General features: G+C 58.9%; 1 protein-coding gene across 1 annotated transcript in view; it reads right to left on the bottom strand.

Annotated features, from left to right (window-relative positions):
- The window catches only part of RTN4R (reticulon 4 receptor), an 83,343-nt gene extending 63,514 nt beyond the window's left edge, over window positions 1-19,829 (bottom strand). Inside the window, exon 1 of the mRNA XM_069031113.1 lies at window positions 19,356-19,829. Coding sequence (XP_068887214.1) covers window positions 19,356-19,377 — 22 coding nt within the window. The 5' untranslated portion in view covers window positions 19,378-19,829. The remainder of the gene's footprint in view (window positions 1-19,355) is intronic.
- Window positions 19,830-20,575: the final 746 nt, after the last annotated feature.

Here is a 20,575-nt window from a genome sequence, read left to right as displayed (position 1 = left end):
GGCCAGCCAGGGCAGCACAGCTGGAGAGGAACCTGTGAGTGCCTTCAGCACCCAGCCCCTGCTCCTTCAGACACCCCTGGAGACAGGGAAGGCTCAGAGCAGACAGAGCCTTTTTACAAAAGCACAGCAATTTGGGTATTTCGCTATTTCCAGGCCACGTTCCAAGGTCCAAGCTCTGTCCTTAAGGAACAAACTCACAGCCACTGAACCTCCTTGCACGGGACCTGGCAGCACCACGAGCTCCCCCAGGACAGGCTCAGGAGAAGGTGCAAGGACGGGAATGGACACTGATGGACATGGGGGTTCCTGAGGGGCACAGCCAGCAGGGGACAGAGCAGTTTCCTGCCCCAGGGCAGGTGAAGAGGAGAGTCTGTTCTAGAAACCGCCGGTCTGGAGCTGCCAGGGCTCTCAGATGTTACCTGGGGATTGTTTAGATTTTGTCCCTGTGCCTGGCAAGGTCTCCTTTAGCCCTGCTGGTCCCTGAGCTCAGCACCAGACCCTTGTCACAGAGCAGGGACACAGCCTGGGGGCACACAGGGAGCCTGGATAGGAGCGCTGCACAAGGAGCTCCAAAATCACCTTCCCAGGGTCAGCCACCTCGTCAGGGACATCCCGGCCTCTGAGCCCACCAAGCAAGGGAACAACTCCCTTCTTGCTCTGAAGGAGCTGCACCACCAGTGCTGACACAGGAATTGGGAGAGCTTGAGTAAAATCAGGATAACTCCCCTGGCACAGCATTCCAGGGACATGATCCCACCACAGCTGGGGACCTGAGTGTCCCACCCAGGCACCCACCTCCTTCTGGCAGCTGAGGATTGACCACACCTGCGGCTCAAACCCCTTTAGGGTCCTCTCTTTTTAGGGAATGAGGAGTCCCTTTCACAGAGGGGAGCTTTAATCAGGAGATGTGGATATGGTGGCAACTCTGTGTGCCAGTGCTGGTTTCAGGAAAACTTGACCAGGAAGGGGTGTCCCACGCCAGGGAGACACTTCTGGTCAAGGCCCATACAAAGTCCAAAGCTGCTCCAGGGGTCAAGGAACTGATCCAGTGCTTGGGCCAGTTCAGATCCCAGTTAGCCAGTGAGGAGAGAAACATGGAATCACAGAAAGGTTTGGGTGGGAAGGGACCTTAAAGCCCATCCAGTGCCACCCCTGCCCTGGGCAGGAACACCTCCCACTGTCCCAGGCTGCTCCAAGCCCCAGTGTCCAGCCTGGCCTGGGGCACTGCCAGGGATCCAGGGGCAGCCCCAGCTTCTCTGGGCACCCTGTGCCAGGGCCTGCCCACCCTCTGAGTAAAGAATAAATCAGGCCTTGGCCATCCCCAGCCATAATCACAGCTTAAAGGTGCTCCTTAAAATGGTTTGCATGAAGAGAGGGATAAACTTTGCTCACATCTTTGGGATGAGGTTCTTCTCTCAGGCATTAAAAAGCTGACCTGGTTCTTACTGTTTCCTATGGATAGGCCCAGGATAATCCTATGGATGTCGCAGGCCATGCTCCCAGCTGGGCAGGGAATGTTCCACACCAGCCGCTGCTGTGAGCAGCAAATGCTCCAATCCCCAGCTGCATTTGGGGCCATTCCCCTTTGTGTAAAGAATCCAACACCTTGCAGAGCCTGCCTGGCCTGGGCCGGGCTGTTCCTGCTCAGGTGCAGGGCCCCTCGTCCCCCCGGCACCACCACTGGCCAGGCGCTCTCAGGTTGCACAGGAAGGGAAACCCATCCCTGCCCTGCTCCCATCTTCCCCTCCCCACTGCCGGGACAAAGCCTGCGATGCTTTCCCGGCCCCAGGGTGGGCTCAGCTGGTGCTGATAACACCAAGGTTCAATGCCAGCATGGGCCCTTCACTTCAGAGCTGGACTCGATGATCCTTGTGGGTCCTGTGTCCCTTCCAGCTCAGAATATTCCATGATCTGGCAGATCCAAGGGCTCTGGAAGTTGCTGGTGAACTGTGAGAGCAGCAGCTCTGCCCTGTGGATCCTGCCCTACTCCCTTGTTTCACTGCCTTGCTCCGGGGGGTGAGGACCAGCAGCACCCCCCCCCCCCTCACTGCTCCATGACCTCATCCCCATCCCTGTCCCACATCCCTCTCCAGCACTCCCAGCCCTTCTGCTGGGGACTGCTGAGTTTATTGGTTGTTAATGAAGGAGATTTGAATACACCTTGTGATGGATTTGTGATTGCTCTTATCTGACCGTACAGAACTGCAGCACACACAGCACAGCTCCGACCTTCTCCTAATTAGCAGCCAAAAACCAGGAGCACAGCAGATCCAGGGATCCACAGGGTCCCACGCTCCTCCCAGAGCCTCTGGAGGTGTGAGTGCGATCCCAAATATCTCAGGCTGCTCGGAAGGGCACCTCCAAGGTATCTATCATTGCTTCCAATCCCTTATTTACTCTCTACTGCTTCCCAAATCCCCTCTGGGAGCTGGGAAATGAATCTGTTCTCCTGTTGGAACCCACCATGTGGACCTCCTGCCTTGCTCATTTTGGCACCTGCTCTGGTTTTTCAGGATCCCGCTCTCCTTTTCCAGGGTGCTGTTGGACCAGAGCTGCCCATGCTGATCCTGGAGGAGAGTCTTGGCCTGTCCTTGGAGAGCTCCAGCCCTGCTGACCCCAAGCATTTGTCCCACACAGAGACAGACCCGAAGTGGCAGCTGAAGTCGCTCTGCAGAGGACACGGCACCAGGGCCACCCACCCTGAGCTGTCCAGGTGTGCTCTGCCTGCCCAAAGCCACAGCTGGAGCTGGCACAGCCCACTGGGAATCACAGCACCCACAGCTGGAGCTGGCACAGCCCACAGGGAATCACAGAATTGTCTGGGTTGGAAAAAACCTCTGAGATTGTTGAGTCTGATCCCTAACCCAGCAGCACCACACTCGTCACTAACCCATGTCCCCAGGTGCCACATCCACACAGCTTTCTGAGCTTTTCCAGGGATGGGGACTCCAGCACTGCCCTGGGCAGCTGTGCCAGTGCCTGGGCACCCTTTCCATGAAGAAATGTTCCCAATATCCAACCTGCCCCTCCCCAGCCCAGCCTGAGGCCGTTCCCTCTCCTCCTGTCCCTGTTCCCTGCGAGCAGAGCCCGACCCCCCCCCCGGCTGCCCCCTCCTGTCAGGGACTTGTGCAGAGCCACAAGGTCCCCCCTGAGCCTCCTTTGCTCCAGGCTGAGCCCCTTTCCCAGCTCCCTCAGCCGCTCCTCAGTGGAATCATGGAATTATTCCATGAGAAAGGTGGGAATGCTGTGGACATCCACCCTGGCAGGGGCTGCCAGGAGCCACAGAGCTGATGTGACAGGAGAGGCTTTGCCCTGGGATGGTCCTGCAGCCAGAGCAAAGCCCTCCAGGGGTGCTGATAAAGGCTTTGGTTATTCTGGTGCTGAAATTCCTCTCCTTCCCACAGTCACTCCTGCCTCGCCTCAATCACACCTTTGTTTGTCCCACAGGTGCCTCCCAGGAAACTCAACCCTTCATCCCAGTCTGGGCTGGACTGGGCTGGTCCCATCAGCCACTGCCAGCTCTGCCAGCTTCGATTCCACTCCTCTCTCCACACAGACAGGGAGCTCCCTCTGCCGCAGCAGCACCCTCTGGATCCATCCATGGAGCACAGGAGCCTCCCCAGCACGGCACTGGCTCCCAAGCCTCGCCCAGCAGCCGGAGATGTGTCACTGCCCCCAGCCATGGGGACACGAGGACACAACCCTCCCTCTGCCACTCAGGAGCTGGCTCCGGTCACCGGAGTGTTCATCCCATCCCATCCCATCCCATCCCATCCCATCCCATCCCATCCCATCCCATCCCATCCCATCCCATCCCATCCCATCCCATCCCATCCCATCCCATCCCTGCTGACAGCAGGGCAGGGCAGGGCAGCTCCCGGTGCTCCCAGGGCACTGAAGGCTCCCTGGAGGAGCCAGCTCCATGCCAGATCATCCCCAGGAACCAGGCACACGCCACCGATGCTCATTCCCCCAGTCCCAGGAGCAGGCGATCCCAGCTTGGTGCCCCCAGTGACATTTCCCAGGAAAAGAACAGCGCAGTAAATTCAAAGGTTAAATTTGCATATTCCCTGTGCTGCTCCAAAGAGCCAGGCAGATATCCAGGAGGAACTGCTGCCAGCCTGGGGCACGGGGGCACCAACAGCCTGTGCCAGCAGGGCTCAGGGGCCTGTTCAGGTGGCACCAGACACCTTCTTGGGCAAGAGGGAAAGGGGAAATGGCCTCAAGCTGCACCAAGGGAGGTTCAGGTTGGAAATCAGGGAAAATTTCTCCACTGAAAGCGGGGTCAGGCCCTGGAACAGGCTGGAGTCACCATCCCTGGAGGTGTTCAAGAAAAGAGCAGACGTGGCACTTGACAATATGATTTGGTGGCCATGGGGGTGTTGGTCACAGGCTGGGTTTGATGGTCCTGAGGACCTTTCCCAGCCCTAATAATTCCATGATTCTGTGGCTCTCCACAGCAGCCTTTGGCTACAGCTGTGTAGAGCAGCCCAGGGCAGGGAGGGGGAAGCCACCATCACGTCCTTGTCCCCCTGTGAGGGACAGCGCGGCTGCACCCTGGGAAGGGCCGTGGAGCCACCTCTGCATTTGCTAACACAGCATCTGCTTCCAGCTGTGTCCCTGGGACTGCAGCACCCCAGGGTGTCCAGAGAGGCCACAGAAATGTCCCCAGCAGAGCTCCAAAGGCCCCAGGCTCAGCACAAGGCTCCCATTCAACACCTCCCGGAGTGGTTACAAATCCAGGTGAATGATCCACGAATGAATCACCCAGCAGGGAAGGAAGGGTGGGAAGGGCTGGCTCTGGCTAAGCAAGGAGGGCTCTCCAGGACAGGACTCAGGCTCAGGGAGAGCCCCTTGGGGGAGGTGCAGAGGGTCCCCAGCTCAGCACCAGTCACGGAACCACGGGGTCACTGAGGTTGGAAAAGACCTCCAGGTTCATGGAGCCCATCCTTCAATCCTTTGGCACCACCAAATTGTTAAAAGAGCATTCCACATCCATCATTTCCTATCACCGCTGCTTCCCAAGCCTTGGCTGCTCCTCCAGGCATTTGTGTTATGCCCTGAGGGATCCCCCTTCCTGGTCTCACCTCCTTGGAAGCTCCTCTGGAACACAAACTGAGGTGGCACTGCTTGAGAGGGAGCAGGTTTGGGGATACCCCTGAGCCCAGAACTGTCACCTGAGGAGAAAACAGGGTCCCTGGAGGGGCAGAGGGCACCAGCTGCTGGTTTTGCAGGAGGAGCTGCTCTGGTGGGCACTGGTGATGACCCTTGCTTGCATTCCCACAGGGAGCAGGGCTCTCTCCAAGCCCGGCCAGAGGTGGGAGAGCTGCAGGCTGGATGCTGGATGGTCTCCTGAAAATACAAACATGTGGCCCTTGCTGCACCTGCCGTGGACTTGGAGCCCAGGAGGCCTCTCCTGCTCACAGAATGCCCTCCTGTGCCCTTTGTTACCAGCCTGCCTCCTGTACACTGTCCCCTTCTTCCATCTCCCTTTGCAGCCCCTGTGAGCTCCGCCCATGCCAAACTCTCCGCATGTCCTCAGCATTTTGGGTCTGTTGGGAGAGAAGAGGATGGAAGGAACCATAATTCTTCAAGGGAGAGGCACCACTTTACATCTACACCTTCCATTTCCTCCTCATGCACATCGGAGAGGAGAAGGAGAAGGAGAAGGAGAAGGAGAAGGAGAAGGAGAAGGAGAAGAAGAAGGAGAAGGAGAAGGAGAAGGAGAAGGAGAAGGAGAAGGAGAAGGAGAAGGAGAAGGAGAAGGAGAAGGAGAAGGAGAAGGAGGAGGAGGAGGGAGGAGGAGGAGGAGGAGAAGGAGAAGGAGAAGGAGAAGGAGAAGGAGAAGGAGGAGGAGGAGGGAGGACAAGGAGAGGCCTTTCACCAGCTCCAAACCCATGAGTTCACACGCTGCCCATGCAGTGCTGAGCACAGCCCAGGTGCCTGGCAGAGCCTGTCCTTGCCCTGTGTTCAGCATTTGTTTCATTGTTTCAGAGCCATGTCCCTGATTTTCCTGTCCCTCCTGGGTGACAGACAAGCCATGGCCCATTCCTTCACGAGCTGTGTGCCCATCCCATGCTGCTTTTCACCCCTGTCACACACAGGGGAGGTGGTGGGGGGGCTGCTGGCCCGTGGCCCCTGTGTGCCCCTCACTAAAGCGTTGTCCGGACAGCAGGGCCGGACCTCCCGCCCATCCCAGTGACCCCACTGCCGGCACAGCCACGCTGCACACATCCCCCACCAGCACGGGGGGAACACTCCCACGCTCATCCCCCACAGCTTTTAGGAGCTTTCACATTGCTGTTCCCACACAGAGCCTTCAGGGTGGCTTCAGCAGCAGGGAAGGGCAAGGGAGTCGTGCTCAGATGGGCCAGAGTGAAGGTTTAATTTTAGGAGGAGAGGAGCAAGTCAGAAACACTCAGAAACCCAGGTGAGACCAACAGAGCCCCAACACTGCCAGAGGGTCCATCCCAGCTGCAGCGAGAGGAGGGATCAGAGGGCACAGCACCCAGGAGCTGCCTCGGCCAGCACCCTGTGCATGTTTGCCAATGGAACAAGCTCAAAAGGCAGGCAGGGAATGTGTCAGAGGGCACCAAAGCAGAGCCCACGCAGGGCAGGGAGTCCCAGGGATGCCAGCACAGCTCCTGCCAGTCCTGCAGCTGATCCATCAGGGCTCACTCCCAAAGCATGTCACCTGAAGCCGTGCAGGGAGCAGCGCTGGAGCAGGCACAGGCTGAGCTGGTGGGTTCTCATGACAATAAAAACAGGATCACAGAACCATGGAATGGTTTGGGCTGGCAGGGACCTGGAAGTCCATCCAGTGCCACCCCTGCCATGGGCAGGGACACCTCCCACTGTCCCAGGCTGCTCCCAAGCCCCAATGTCCAGCCTGGCCTTGGACACTGCCAGGGATCCAGGGGCAGCCCCAGCTGCTCTGGGCACCCTGTGCCAGGGCCTGCCCACCCTCTGCACAAAGAACTTTGTACCATCCAATCTAAACCACTCTCTTTGTTTAAAACCATCCCCCTTGTCCTGTCACCATCCACTGGTGCAGGAACCTGCCAGGTGTCCCTGGCAAGGGGCAGGCCCAGCTCTGACACATGCACACCTCCCTGCCAAGGTGCCACCAGCCCGGGCACCCAGTGACTCACATTTGGGTCCCTTCATCTCCCAGCAGCAACAGCCCAGCCGCTGCCTCTCCCAGGGCAGAGCACATTCCCTGTCCAGCTGATGGGGGAGAGCCAAGGGGCTTCTCCACTGCCTTCCCTGTGCAGGCTGCAGCCACAGGGACCTCTTCTCATGGAATCACAGAGCCCCAGAACCATGGAATCACAGAACCACAGAGTCATGGAATCACAGAGTCACTGAATGGTTTAGGTTGGGAGGTACCCAAAGACCTGCCCATTCCAACCCTCCTGCCGTGGGCAGGGACACCTTCCCCTGTCCCAGCTGCCTCTCCATCCAAGGCACTCTGCACATGCCCCAGGTGTCCCCAGGTTAAGCTATTCCAAGCTCCCAGTAAATCCGAGGTCCCCAGGAAATGACCAAACCCAGTGTTCTGAGGCAGACTTTGTCCCCGCAGCCCAGCTGGCCACCCTGAAGCTCAGGATTAATTGTAAGCCTTGAGAAGCTCCAGGAAAGCCAAAAATAAACACAATGAAAGCAAAGCATTTCCCACTGAAAGCCATGGCCAAGGAAAGGCTCTCCTGGGCTCCTCCCCGGAGGCAGCTCGGGCTCATTTATTGTGCCACTGGTACCAATATCTCTCCTTGGCCGTGCTGCTGCCTTGGAGTTCCTTTCCAGCCTGGGAGAGAAGGGGACAGGGACTGGACACGATCCCGGGCCAGCAGCACCCCCAGCCCCTCACAGAGCCCCTTCCCAGGGCTTGGGGCACCCAGCAGAGGGTGCAGCCTCAGGAAAACAGGAATAGTGCTGGAATAGTGGGGATGATGTTTAAACAAGCACTGTCTGATGTCCAGACCTCACACTGCCCTCAGAGCCTCAGCAGCAAAATGTGTGTCGTGGTAGAAACTGGGTCTTGGTAAAAGTCTGAGAGAAATGGCTCCTTGGGCTTGTGGGGGACATGAAACCCAAGGATGTCACCTTGGATGTCACCTGAAGATGAAGCCACAGCCCCCCAGCCAGGCTCTGCCTGCAAGCCCAGCTGAAGTCTCCTCTCACTTCGCCCCCTGATGTTGGAACTCGAGGTTCAAACCTGACACATCAAGGCCTGCAGGAGCTGAGCCTGCTGCCCCAGGGAGGGCAGAATCCCTTTGCTTCCCACCCAGAAGGGCTAAAGTCCATTTCGTGGCCTGAAATGGACCCAGCCAAGGGGGGATTCAGCAGCTCTGCATGGAGTTGTGTAAATGCAGGGGAGCAGGGTGGGGTGAGTGATGCAGCCCATGAACCCAGCCCGGAGAGCTGCCCCAGCCCTGAAGTGTCCAAGGCCAGGCTGGACGGGGCTTGGAGCAGCCTGGGATAGTGGAAGGCGTCCTTGCCCATGGCAGGGGGTGACACTGCCTTTAGGGTACCTCCAAACCCAACCCATTCCATGTTTCTGTGATTCCTGAACTGCCCTGCCTGGCTGGCACATGGGCAGGGCACAGCAGCTCTGTGCCAGGAGGGTTCAGGTGGTGCCCTCCTGCCTGCCCAGAGCCAGCTGTGCCCTGGGTGACAGGGACAGGGACAGCCAGGCGATGCTGCCTGCAGCAGTGACCCCTGAGCAGCAGAGGGGCCCGTCTCAGACCCTCAGCCCGGGGACATCGCTGTCCTGAGCCCAGGTGACAGCAGGTCCCAGCTGCTCCCACTGCTGCTCCTGCTCCTGTCCCAGCTGTGGGTGGGGTGGATGCAGAGCAGGTCCAACACCTCCACATCCCTCTCGCCATGGCCCAGCAATGTGCCACCACCACTGGGGTCAGTGCCACCACTCAGAGCCACTGCCACCACCATTATTAACCCCTCGTTCAGGACACATTGGGGGTAAATTGAGGGAGGGAGAGAAGTGCCTGGGGTTCATAAATCGACTTGTGCCAAAGAACCAACCTCTGCACTTTGGTGTGTGCTGGACACGGCCCCAGAGCGCTCCCAGTGCCACCAGTGCCTCCCCTCCACTTGCTCCTGGCTACCCCAGCTGGTTCCCCCTCTCCCACCAGCCCTGCTCACTGGGGAGACCCTTGGGTAGGGTTCAGGGACTTGGCTGCTCTCAATTATCGCCACTTCTGCCCAAACTGAGACAAACCTTGACTGCTCAGGCATCCAGGAACAGGAAAAAGCAGTGTCACAAATGCAGTTGGCACGAGGCACATGGGAGTCACTGAGGGGTTGTGTTTGGTGCTGGAATTCTCCAGGCAGGCAGCCTGGTTTAAGGACAGGCCTGAATTCAAACCAGGTCTGTCAGGCAAAGGCAAATCTCAGCTGGTTCTATCTTTACATGAGCTAAAAGTGAGTGGGGATAGAATTAAACAAATCAATTAAATTAAAGCAGCAAGAAGCTGGGCCAGGGCAGGCTCAGGCTGGAGAGCAGGGAAAGGTTCTTCCCCCAGAGGCTGCTGGGCACTGCCCAGGCTCCCCAGGGAATGGGCACGGCCCCGAGGCTGCCAGAGCTCCAGGAGCGTTTGGCCAGCGCTGCCAGGGATGCCCAGGGTGGGGTTGTTGGGGTGTCTGGGCAGGGCCAGGGGCTGGGCTGGATGGTCCCTGTGGGTCCCTCGAGCTCAGGATATTCTGTGATTCCATGAAAGCTGTCGACCAAAGCAAGTGTCCTTCATGGTGGCAATGTCCCCACAGAAGTCCCAGTCCTGCAGGTGACAGGAGAGCCAGAGGAGCCGTCCCAGCTGAACTTCCAGGCAGAAGCTCCCAAATATCTTTCAGCCCAGAGCATCCCTGTGCTAGCACTGAGTGCTCTACTCCTGACCAGCAAAAGGGGCCTGGAAAAACAGCAGGGGAAGGAAACCTGTTTGGAAACTGCTGCTTCCTGCCGAGCTGGCCAGGGGGACAGAGCCAGAGAGCTCCACTTCACCCGGGCAAACAGCTCCAAAGCGCCTCCAGCCCAGGGCAGGGATGTTCTGAGCAGCACAGAGAGCAGGGCTGAGCAGCAAACACCAGCCTGCAGCACACACCCCAGGACAGGACGGGATGCTGTCAAACTGAGGGATCCTGCAGATAGGAACATTCCCAGCACATGGACTGCGATCCAAAGGGAAAGGGACAGACAGCCCTCTAGTGTAAAGCCAATGCTAACCGTGTTTGCATGGCCATGGAGAGCATTGATCAGGGCCAGGTCCATGAGGATGTGTGCTTGGGAAGGAACCTGGGCACAGGAAGAGGGATTTGCTCCCTCCACAGCCCCCACTGCTCCTGAACACATGCCAGTGCCACAGGGATGTGCAATCCCAGAATCCCTGAACGGTTTGGGTTGGGAGGAACCTCAAAGCCCATCCAGTGCCACCCCTGCCATGGGCAGGGACACCTCCCACTGTCCCAGGCTGCTCCAAGCCCCAATGTCCAGCCTGGCCTTGGACACTGCCAGGGATCCAGGGGCAGCCACAGCTTCTCTGGGCACCCTGTGCCAGGGCCTGCCCACCCTCTGCACAAAGAACTTTGTACCATCCAATCTAAACCACTCTCTTTGTTTAAAACCATCCTCCTTGTCCTGTCACCATCCACTGGTGCAGGAACCTGCCAGGTGTCCCTGGCAAGGGGCAGGCCCAGCTCTGACACATGCACACCTCCCTGCCAAGGTGCCACCAGCCCGGGCACCCAGTGACTCACATTTGGGTCCCTTCATCTCCCAGCAGCAACAGCCCAGCCGCTGCCTCTCCCAGGGCAGAGCACATTCCCTGTCCAGCTGATGGGGGAGAGCCAAGGGGCTTCTCCACTGCCTTCCCTGTGCAGGCTGCAGCCACAGGGACCTCTTCTCATGGAATCACAGAGCCCCAGAACCATGGAATCATAGAGCCACAGAGTCATGGATGTACAATCCCAGAATCCCTGAACGGTTTGGGTTGGGAGGAACCTCAAAGCCCATCCAGTGCCACCCCTGCCATGGCCAGGGACACCTCCCACTGTCCCAGGCTGCTCCAAGCCCCAATGTCCAGCCTGGCCTTGGGCACTGCCAGGGATCCAGGGGCAGCCAGAGCTGCTCTGGGCACCCTGTGCCAGGGCCTCCCCAGCTTCCCAGGGAACAATTCCTCCCCAAGATCCCATCCAGCCCTGCCCTCTGGCACTGGGAAGCCATTCCCTGTGTCCTGTCCCTCCAGATCCTTGTAGTGCAAGTCCTACAGGTCCCAGTGGTTTCCAGGTGACCATTTCTCTCTGCAGAGACAAATCCCATGTTCCCAAATCCGGATTTGCTCTTAGGCTTTCCAAACACCCCTCTGGTCCAGGTGTGGAGCCCTCCCAGCCTTACCCCAGCACCCCCAAAAGGCTTCTGAGAGCCCAACTTGCCCAGCAGCTCATGGCACATCCCTGACACAGCCCCCACGGGAGCAGGGAAAGCTGAATTGGGGCCTCCAAAGATATTTTCCTTTCCTCTTCCTCCCCTCTGCTGAAGAGCCAGGCTGAGTTCCCAGCTCCTGGTGCACGTGGCTGTGTTGTGCACAGGGCTTATTGTCCGTGGCTCCCACCATCACTCACTGCCTTAAGAAAGATGCACAATTAAAATCAATATTTAAAGTCATCAAACAAGCAGAGGCAAATTTGAACAGCCCCACAATTCACCGTGACATAACAACCCAGGGTGCAGGGCTGAGCGCTGAGCTGCAGCGCCGAGAGCACAGTTCTGCCCACAGTCTTCAAAATTTAATGAAAACACACCAGTTTTAAACACTTCCCCAAATCCAGCTCACAAAATCTGTCACTTTGATGTGAATGGTCCCAGTCTCAGACTAATCAGTCACTTTTACTTCCTCTTTAGTAGCTGAAGACGCAAATGAACTCCCAGCAAACCGCACAGCTCCGGGAGGAGAATTTGGCAGCCAGATGGTTCTTGCAAAAGATTGGTTTTTAACAAAAAAATAAAAGTGAACCCGTTTCCCCCACGAGCAGCTCACGGGAGCTGAGGTGACACATCACAAGTCACTGCGGAGTGTGACATTAGAGCATCACTTCTGCCACAGAAATGCCCCTTCCTAAAGCACGGTGTAAATCAGAATTATCGCTAATAATGGATCAATTAGTGCAAGGCACTGTAATTATCCCGTGCACTCAGGGAAGAAAGGGAAGCATCACACTGGAATGCAAACATCCCTTTGTTTCCAGAGGAAGGCACAGCACCGAGAGAAAAACAAAGCACAAAGTGCTGGAAAGGCACCAGGATTCCCAGAGCCATGGGAGGGAATGTGTCCAGCTCCCATGGGATGGAGAAAAGCTGGGATGGGCTGGAAACTCCCATCCAGGCAGTGAACCTCCCTCTCTACTGCTGTATCCATTTGCCTTCTCCAGACTGTTCCCACCTCCGTGTGGAATTGCAGCTGGGGATGGGGATCAGAGCACAGGTGACAACAAGGACTCTCCAGAGCTCCATGGATCGAGGACAGAAGTGCTGGACAAGGACATTTCTGTGAGTCAGCTCCAGGAGTGAACAGCAAAACAAGCACCATGGGGCAAAAGGGTTTGGGTCCCCTCAGGATGCAGATCCTGGAAGGAAGAAGGAGTCCATATCCAGTGCTTGTCCTTGGCTGTCTGGGCTGGAACTGGGGCAGCAGCACAGGGAACAAATCCCATCCCACAGGTGATTTGGAGATCTGCAGGGTGGGAACCCTACACTCCTTCAGATGTTTCTGACCCACTGCTAAATAACTCCTCAGCACCATAAAGAGAGAAATCATGTGCTGGGCACCCAAATGTCAGAGCTTTTTGAATGTCTGAGTGAAAGGGGACAGCATTAAGAAGCAATATCATCATTAATGGGACAGGAAGTGCAGGAAGTTCTGCTCCTGGGGCTCCAGCCCCTTCCCAGCTCCGTTCCCTTCCCTGGACACGCTCCAGCCCCTCCAGGTCTCTCTTGTCAGGAGGGTCCCAGAGCTGCCCCAGCACTGGAGGTGCCCCAGCAGTGCCAGCACAGGGGACGGGCCCTGCCCTGCTCCTGCTGCCACCCCAGGGCTGGCACAGCCCAGGATGACCAGAGATGACCAGAAGCCGATAGAATGTCATAGAACCAGAGAACCACAGAGTCCCAGACTGGTTTGGGTGGGAAGGGACCTTAAAGCCCATCCCATCCCACCCCTGCCATGGCCAGGGACACCTCCCACTGTCCCAGGCTGCTCCAAGCCCCAATGTCCAGCCTGGCCTTGGACACTGCCAGGGATCCAGGGGCAGCCACAGCTGCTCTGGGCACCCTGTGCCAGGGCCTCCCCACCCTCCCAGGGAACAATTCCTTCCTAATATATATCCTAGTATGTCCTACAGGGTCAGGCAGAGGGAATTATGATAGCTGGGTCTGGCAAAGAGAAGGGGAAGGGAGATTTAACTCCAGCCTCCAGTTACTCCAAGGCAGTTGAAAGGACGGCAGAGCCAAGCACACCTTTGTGTGGCCAGGTGACACAGCAAGGAGCCACAGCCAAGAACTACAGCTTGGGAGGTTCAGTTCAGCCATCAGGAAAAGCTTTTTAATCAGCTCCAGAACTGGGAAAGGCCAGCAAGGCTCCAGCCTTGGAGGTTTCCAAAGCTTGGATAGAGAAATCCATGGCAGACCTGAGCTAAGGAGCAATAGCCCTGTTCTGGACCCTCCCACCAGCGCCTCCAGGGTTCTGGGATTTGGCCAGGTCTGTGTGTCCCCAGAGAGGTCCCTGCCCCTGCAGGGTGTCAGGAAAGGCTTCCAGCACAGGGTGCATCTGAGGACTCCAGAGCTCCAGGGAAGCTCTGCTTTAATTACCATCGATGTGGGACACCAAGCTGGGGCGGCTGGAACCAGTCCACACAAAACATGCCCAGGAGCAGCCAGCAAAGCAAGCACAGGCACAGGACAACGTCTGCAAGGGTGTGCTGGATCCTGAGCGTCCCTGCCACCATCCCTGGCTGTGACCCCTCTTCGATACCTCCCCAGCACCTGCTCTGAACTCACAGGGAGCCACCACGATGCTCACCATCGCTCCGGCCCCAGCCCTGCCACGCCCAGGGACAGAGCCAGGCACCCCACCCCACCCGTGGTGCTGACCCAGGCCAGGTCACAAAGGGCTTGGGCTGCCTCGGCCAGACAGGCCATGGAGCTGTGGAGGAGGACAGGGTATCTCCATCCTTGGGAAGACATCCATCCTTGGGAAAGACATCCATCCTTGGGAAGATCTCCATGCTGGACAGGACAAGCCCCTGAGCAATCAGACCCAGCTTTGAAATCAGCTGTGCTTTGAGCAAGAGGTTCTTTAGATCCCTCCAGAGGTACTCCAGGTGTATCCAGGTGCTTCCTCCAAAATATTCCATGATTTCTTGAAAGCAAATATTTTGAGCCGTGCCTTGCCTGACCCATGCAGACAGGACCCAACACTGACCCACTTGGAGAGTCATCAGGGTGATGCCTCGGACTACTGAGCCCTCCAGAAACTGAACTAAAAATCCCAGCACTGGAGTGTTTGTTTTTTCTTGCTTCCAGCCTCCTTGATGCTTTGCACGTGCTTGTGGAGTGTTCTGCTTTCCTTGACAACCAGGGAGGATTCCAAATAAAACTCAAGTGCTTTTCTAATCCCCTGGTTCCAGGAGAGGGACGATAAATGGTGTAAAATCTGCTGGTGCTGTTGATCAGCTCCAGTGTGAAGGCTGGGAGGAAGGTGGGCCAGCCTAGAGACACGAACCTGCTGTGAATGCAGCAACACCCCTCAGGAGATCATCAGTCTTGTCACCTGACACTGTGTCACTGCTAAAGAGGTGATCAGTGACTGCTCAGACCTCCACATTTCAGCTCTGGGCTGAATTTAAGCATATCCTGGGTCCCCTGGGAGATAACTCAGCACCACTCTCCGAGGGACAGAGCTGGAAAAGCTGAGACTACATCACAGAAAGGCTCATTGACCTGGTCAAGGATACACAGAAGGCAGATGCAGGACCAAGACCAGACTCCAGAGGCCTTCTAGGAGCACTCTGAAAGCAAAGCAAGCATGGTCAGAGTCTGTGCCACACCACGAGATGTGCTCTGCCCACACAGGCAGGGCCGGGCCGTGAGTTGCACACAGCCCAAGGGGAACACCCGTGTCACCTGGTGCCACTGCCCTGAGCCCACACCCCCACCCTGAACACCACCCAAAGGGTAACCAGCCACTCCGAACTCCCACTCCGGTGTGCCCCAGCAGCCTCAGTCAGACCCAGCTCAGGCTGAGGTGAGTTTGCATATTTGAGCAAACTCTGCACGAATTCCTTCGGCATCTCTGCGCAAGCACGGCAGGATCCACCCTCGGCCTCTTTTAGCTGATTAAGACTTTTCAGTACAATTGTCCCCTTTTCCCTCAGCCTCTGGAAACCTCCAGGAGTTGCAACCACAGCAGGAAAGGGGAGGAGAAGCTGGGCTTTGTGTGTCACCAGCCTCACTCCTCCCTCCCACACCTCTGTGTGTCTGTGATGGAGAAGCCCTGACTACTCACAAATCCCAGACGGATCCATCCGGCTCCGGGACACAGCACAGAGCTTTCCACACGGCCAGGAAGGACAAGCCCTCCCAGAAACTCCCAGCCCTCACAGGCCCCACGCTGAGGTGCTGCCTCTGCCAGCCCCTCTGCAGCGGTGCAGGATACTCCTGTCCCACTGGGGCCGTGCCTCCTGCGTAAAGAGAAAACCTCTTTAGGAACATCAAAAGAGGCGCCTGGCACTCGAAGATTTGTCTTAATGAAGGTGACAGCAGCAGAGAGCACTGCAAATCCAAGAGGAAGAGGACACACACGTAACCAGAGCGGCTCCTTTCCTGTCCCCGCAGGGTGAGCGCCGGGGCTGCACTCCAGCCCTTCCAGCAGGATGGGCTCCCAGCACGGCGGGGCTGAGCCGCCCGAGCCGCGGCACAGCAGCCGGGGGCAGGCTCCGAGCAGAGATTAGAGCTCAGCTCTGTGCAATCTTCCTTGTCCTGCTTTGTGTGCAGGCTCAGGCGATTTTCCCTCTCCTTCCGCATGGCTCGGGAGGGTGGGAAGGGAAGGAGGCCCAGCCCTTCCCAGGGCAGGCCCCAGTGCCCTCAGCCAGCAGCGCTGTGCATGCAGGGGTGCAGCAGCCTCGGAGCATCAGTCCCTTCCCTGCCCCCAGCTCACAGGCTCCTCGCTGCTTCCGAGACAAAAAACATGGAAAATTCACATCTGTGCTGCTGGATTTTGTGGATTTTGGTTATTCCTCTGGAAGGCTCAATGGCCAAAGTCGTTTTTTGGGTCCAGAAGAAGATAACACAGCACAGGGCCTGTGTCAGCAGCCACAGACTGGCACAAGGAATGTGGGATCTCAGCCGTGCACTCCGGGTCCCTTGCCAGCTTCCAGCTCCACAGGAAGAGTGGATGCAGCAACAACCATTCCCCTGCCCTCTCATTCCAGGCCCCTGGAGCAGGGCAGGGAGCAGGGGAGAGCAGAGGCAGACACGCTGTGTAACAAATTGTCCCCTTGCTGCTTCCCACCAGTGGCTCCCGCTCCTTCCCACTCCTTTATGGACACAACAGGCTCCCAGGAGGTTTTCCCAAGCCAGGCCCGGAGCTCCTGAGCTCGGGATGGAGGGAACTAATGGGGGGCCCGGCTCGTTCAGCTCCCTGTGCTGGTGGAGCTCAGCACGTGCTGCTCACAGCCCTCAGCACTTTCTCACTGCTTCTCATTAACTCATCCTCTGGCCCAGCTTTGTCTGGGAAAACATCCCAGATCCAGCAGGGAACAACGACGTCTGCACCAGTTCAATGCCCAGGCACCGAGTGGTGCAACAGCACCTCCACCTTTTTGCCCTAAAATTCCTCTTTAAGCACATTCCTCTTTAGAAAACCTCTCCAAACACAGCTTCTGGTGGGCCCATGGAATACAGGTCTGAGGGCTGGGCTGCATGCTGGGAAAGGGGGGACAAAGCCCAGAAAACGCAGCAGCCCCTCGATAAAAAATTTACATTATAAAGACAGGAAATACAGAATAATGCAATGAATGGTGTTTTCTCTCAAGAGGAAAAAAAAGAGCTGCTCTCATATCGGTGATGTTGATGTAGGTTCTCATATTACAGGGATTTGTATTCGGGTTTAAAATAAAAATGAATAAGCATAGAAAGCCCTTTTTCAGTAAAAATGAATTGTGTTAATAAAGCAGCAAGTGCTGAGAACAGGGAAAGCTCTGCCTGTCCAACTGCCCCTGGTGGCTATTTCTGGCTTACAAGGCACTTGAAGCATCCTGGCAGCCCACAGTGGGAAATGTAGTCCAGATCCAGCAGGATGGACACTCAGCTAAACAGAATCTCCCAGGTTCATAAGGACTTTCCAGCCAGACCTGCCAGCAAGCCAGGCTCCCCAGCCTCTCACAGGAGCAATTCATAAACTGCAGCAAAAACCCAAATAATTCAACCCCAAACCCCTCCAAGCCTTGTTCTATAAATAAAGCTGTTGTAACACGGTTTTTATATTTCATTATCCTCTGTGTTGTTCCACACGATGCTGGCGGCTGCCGGGAATGTCACTGTGTGGGGAGAGCAGTGCTGCAGCATCGGGGATGGGAGCAGAGGGGATCGGGGTGGCCGTACCACACCCAGCACCTGGACGCTGCTCTGCCAGCACCGCCAGCCCCATGGGTGACAAAGAGCCCCCGGCACAGCCTGGCACCGGCGGGCTGAGCACGGGCACGGAGCCGCCGGGCTCAGATCGATGGTAACTCCTGCACCCGGCAAATGGAGGCTCGGATGTCAGGATCCCCCCAGGGCCCGGGGAGAAGCTGGCACCGGAGCCTGCTCCCAAGGTGTTCCCCAACCAGGAATAAATTGGCCATTTCACGTTTCAGATCGACACAAAGCCTCTCAAGGAGGCGGTGTGCGGTGTGGATCACAGCTTGGATGTGTTCTTTGATAGTCACAAATAAATCAGCCAGAGTGCCCTCCAAAATAGAAAGGAAAAGAGAATTATATCTGTGTCGCTGACGGGAACGGGAAGCCAGCTGGAGACGGCACAGCTGGGAACAGAGTCCTTGCAGCCAGAGGCTCCGCATGCCCAAATCTCCCCTGCCCAGCAGCCCGGCCAGCCCTGGAGCTCCCACGATGGGCTGATCCCTCCAGTTAAAAACTGCAATCCGTGGGCTGGGCTCCCAGGAAGCACACCTGGGTGGCACTCGCTTCTCCGAGCGGGCTGAGCCCGCAGCCTGGCCGCCAGTGTCCCTCCCGAGCTGGGGCCGCATCCTGGTCCCCCCGCAGCCTCCGCAAGCGGCCAGGGCACGGCGGGACCGGGGGGTTCCGAGAGCCGCCGCAGCCCCCGGCCCCTGTGCCAGCCCTGCCCCAGCTCCAGCCCGCACACGGGGGGCCGGGAAGCAAAGATTATCGCCGGAGTCCCTGGAAAAGGGCTGGTTCCACGGCTGTGCCAGGCTGAATGCTCCGTGCCTCTCCCGCGGCGCAGCGAGCGGAAAGGGGGTCCAGCCCCTGCACCCCCCGCCCTTCCCAGCCCCTGGCTCCCGGGCACGAAGCGGGGGCACCCTGAGGGGGGGCTCTGCGGGAAGCCCGCACCGCACCCCGGGACCCGCTGTCCCTGCGGGGAGCCCGGACCCTCCGCGAACTTCCCCGTCCGGAGGCACCGCGAGCGGGACGGGCTCGGGCAGCGGGGCCGGAGCTCCCCCGGCGGCCGGGCTGGGAGCGGGAGAAGCCGGGCTGCCCCATCCCCTCTGCCGCCCGTCCCGGCCCCCTCCGCCGCGGGATGCGGGCTGGGGATGCGCTTCCCCCGGCGGCACCAACTTCTCCCGGTCACCCCAAGGCCGAGCCGAGCCGAGCCGAGGATGGGCGGCGGCTGGAGGGGGCTCAGCCCGCTGCTCCCCTTCCGTCGCGCTGCTCCCCTTCTATCCCTCTGTCCTCCTTCCATCCTGCTGCTCCACTTCCATCCCGCTGCTCCCTTTCCACCCCGCTGTCCTCCTTCCATCCCGCTGCCGTGCTCCGCGGCTGGAGATGAGCCGTGCCCGGTGCTCGCTCCCCCTCCGGCCTCGCCTCCGCTCCGCTCCCGCAGCCGCGGCGCTCCCGCTCCCCCCGCGCCCTCGCCGCCGCCTCTCCCGGCCCCAGCGCCCGCTCCCGGCCCGGCGCCCGGCCCCTCTTCCCCTCGTGGGACCTCGGTCGCTCCCGAAGACGCCACGGGGAAAAAAAGTTGCAGCGAGGGAAGTTCCCGGCGCAGGGCGAAGTTGGGGCCGCGGCCGCCGTGTCCAGCCCGGGGGAGCTGCGGCGGTGGAGGGGGCCGGGGCGCACCTACCTTCAGCTATCGCCCTCTTCATCTTAGGGGTCGGGGAAGGCACGTCTGGAGGCGCAAAGTGGAGCGGCAGCGGTACAATCCTTGGGAAAGCGGGACAGATCCCGGTGCCAAACTTCAGCCCGAGCGGGGAGCGGCGGCGCACGGGGAGGGGGGGGCGCTCCCGGTGCCGGCGCCCTCGCTCATCGGGGGAATGAGCAGCCCCCGAGCTGGAGTCAGCATCCAGGCGAGGCTCCCCCTCCCTGCCTCGCCTCGCCTCGCCTCGCCTCGCCTCTCCTCGCCTCGCCTGCCTCCTCCTCCCTCCGCCCGCCCGCCCGCCGCACGCACGGGGTCGGGGCTGCGGCGGATCCCGCGGCGGAGAGCGGAGCCGGCTGCGCTGTATCCCGGGAGCGAGCGGCGAGCGAGCGGGGATGGAGAGGCGATGAATGTTTTATGGGATCATGTGGTTTGACGTGAGAGGAATCAGCCTAGATCGGATTTACTGGCTGGAGGAGTGAGCGGGAGGACGGGGGAGCCGGGCACGGGCTGGCGGGGGGGAGGAGGGGCCGCTCCGACGGCGGCGGCTCCGCGGCGGAGCCCCCGCGGTGCGCGGCCGCTGCCCGGGCAGGGCTGCGCGGGGCCGGGAGCCTCATTCCTGGAGGAGAGGTGCCACCTAAAGGAAGCGACGGAGAGGGACGCCCGGGCGGCGGGCACCGGGCCCGCTCCCTCCTCCCCACCTCCCGCCGCAGCCGCGCCCGCACCGCCCCGGGGGCCGCGGGGACCACGGCTCGGAGCCCCTCGGGAGGCACCGGACACCTCGGCAGATGTTTTTCCCTGCTCTGGATCTGCGCACCGGGGAGGCGGCGAGAGACACCCGAACCCACGGTGCCTCCTCTTCCTCACCAGATTCCGCTGCTGCAGGTGCGGAGCTGCTGCTTTCCCGAGGGAAGGATGTCTAAGAGCCCCTTGGGTACAGCCCGAAGGAGAACTCTTCCCTGTTCTCTGTGGCTGAGCCCTCCCGCCATCCCTGCCCCTTGGGATCACTCTCCCGCGGGCAGGAGGGACAGCAGCTTGCCTCAGTTTACCCAAAGAGCACGAGTTACGCTGTAGATGAAGCAGGGCTGGATTTCCACCCTGCTGAGCTCTCCGGCAGCCTTCCCTGTCCTGGAGGGACAAGGGCTCCCACACGGGCAGATCCCACCTGCAGCTGTCCTGGGAAGCAGAAAGATGGATTTTTATTAAGT

Source organism: Aphelocoma coerulescens, chromosome 15 (assembly GCF_041296385.1).
Source record: "Aphelocoma coerulescens isolate FSJ_1873_10779 chromosome 15, UR_Acoe_1.0, whole genome shotgun sequence".
NCBI lineage: Eukaryota > Metazoa > Chordata > Aves > Passeriformes > Corvidae > Aphelocoma > Aphelocoma coerulescens.
The sequence above is the reverse complement of the archived record's forward strand: the minus strand, read 5'-3'. Positions and strand labels throughout refer to the sequence as shown.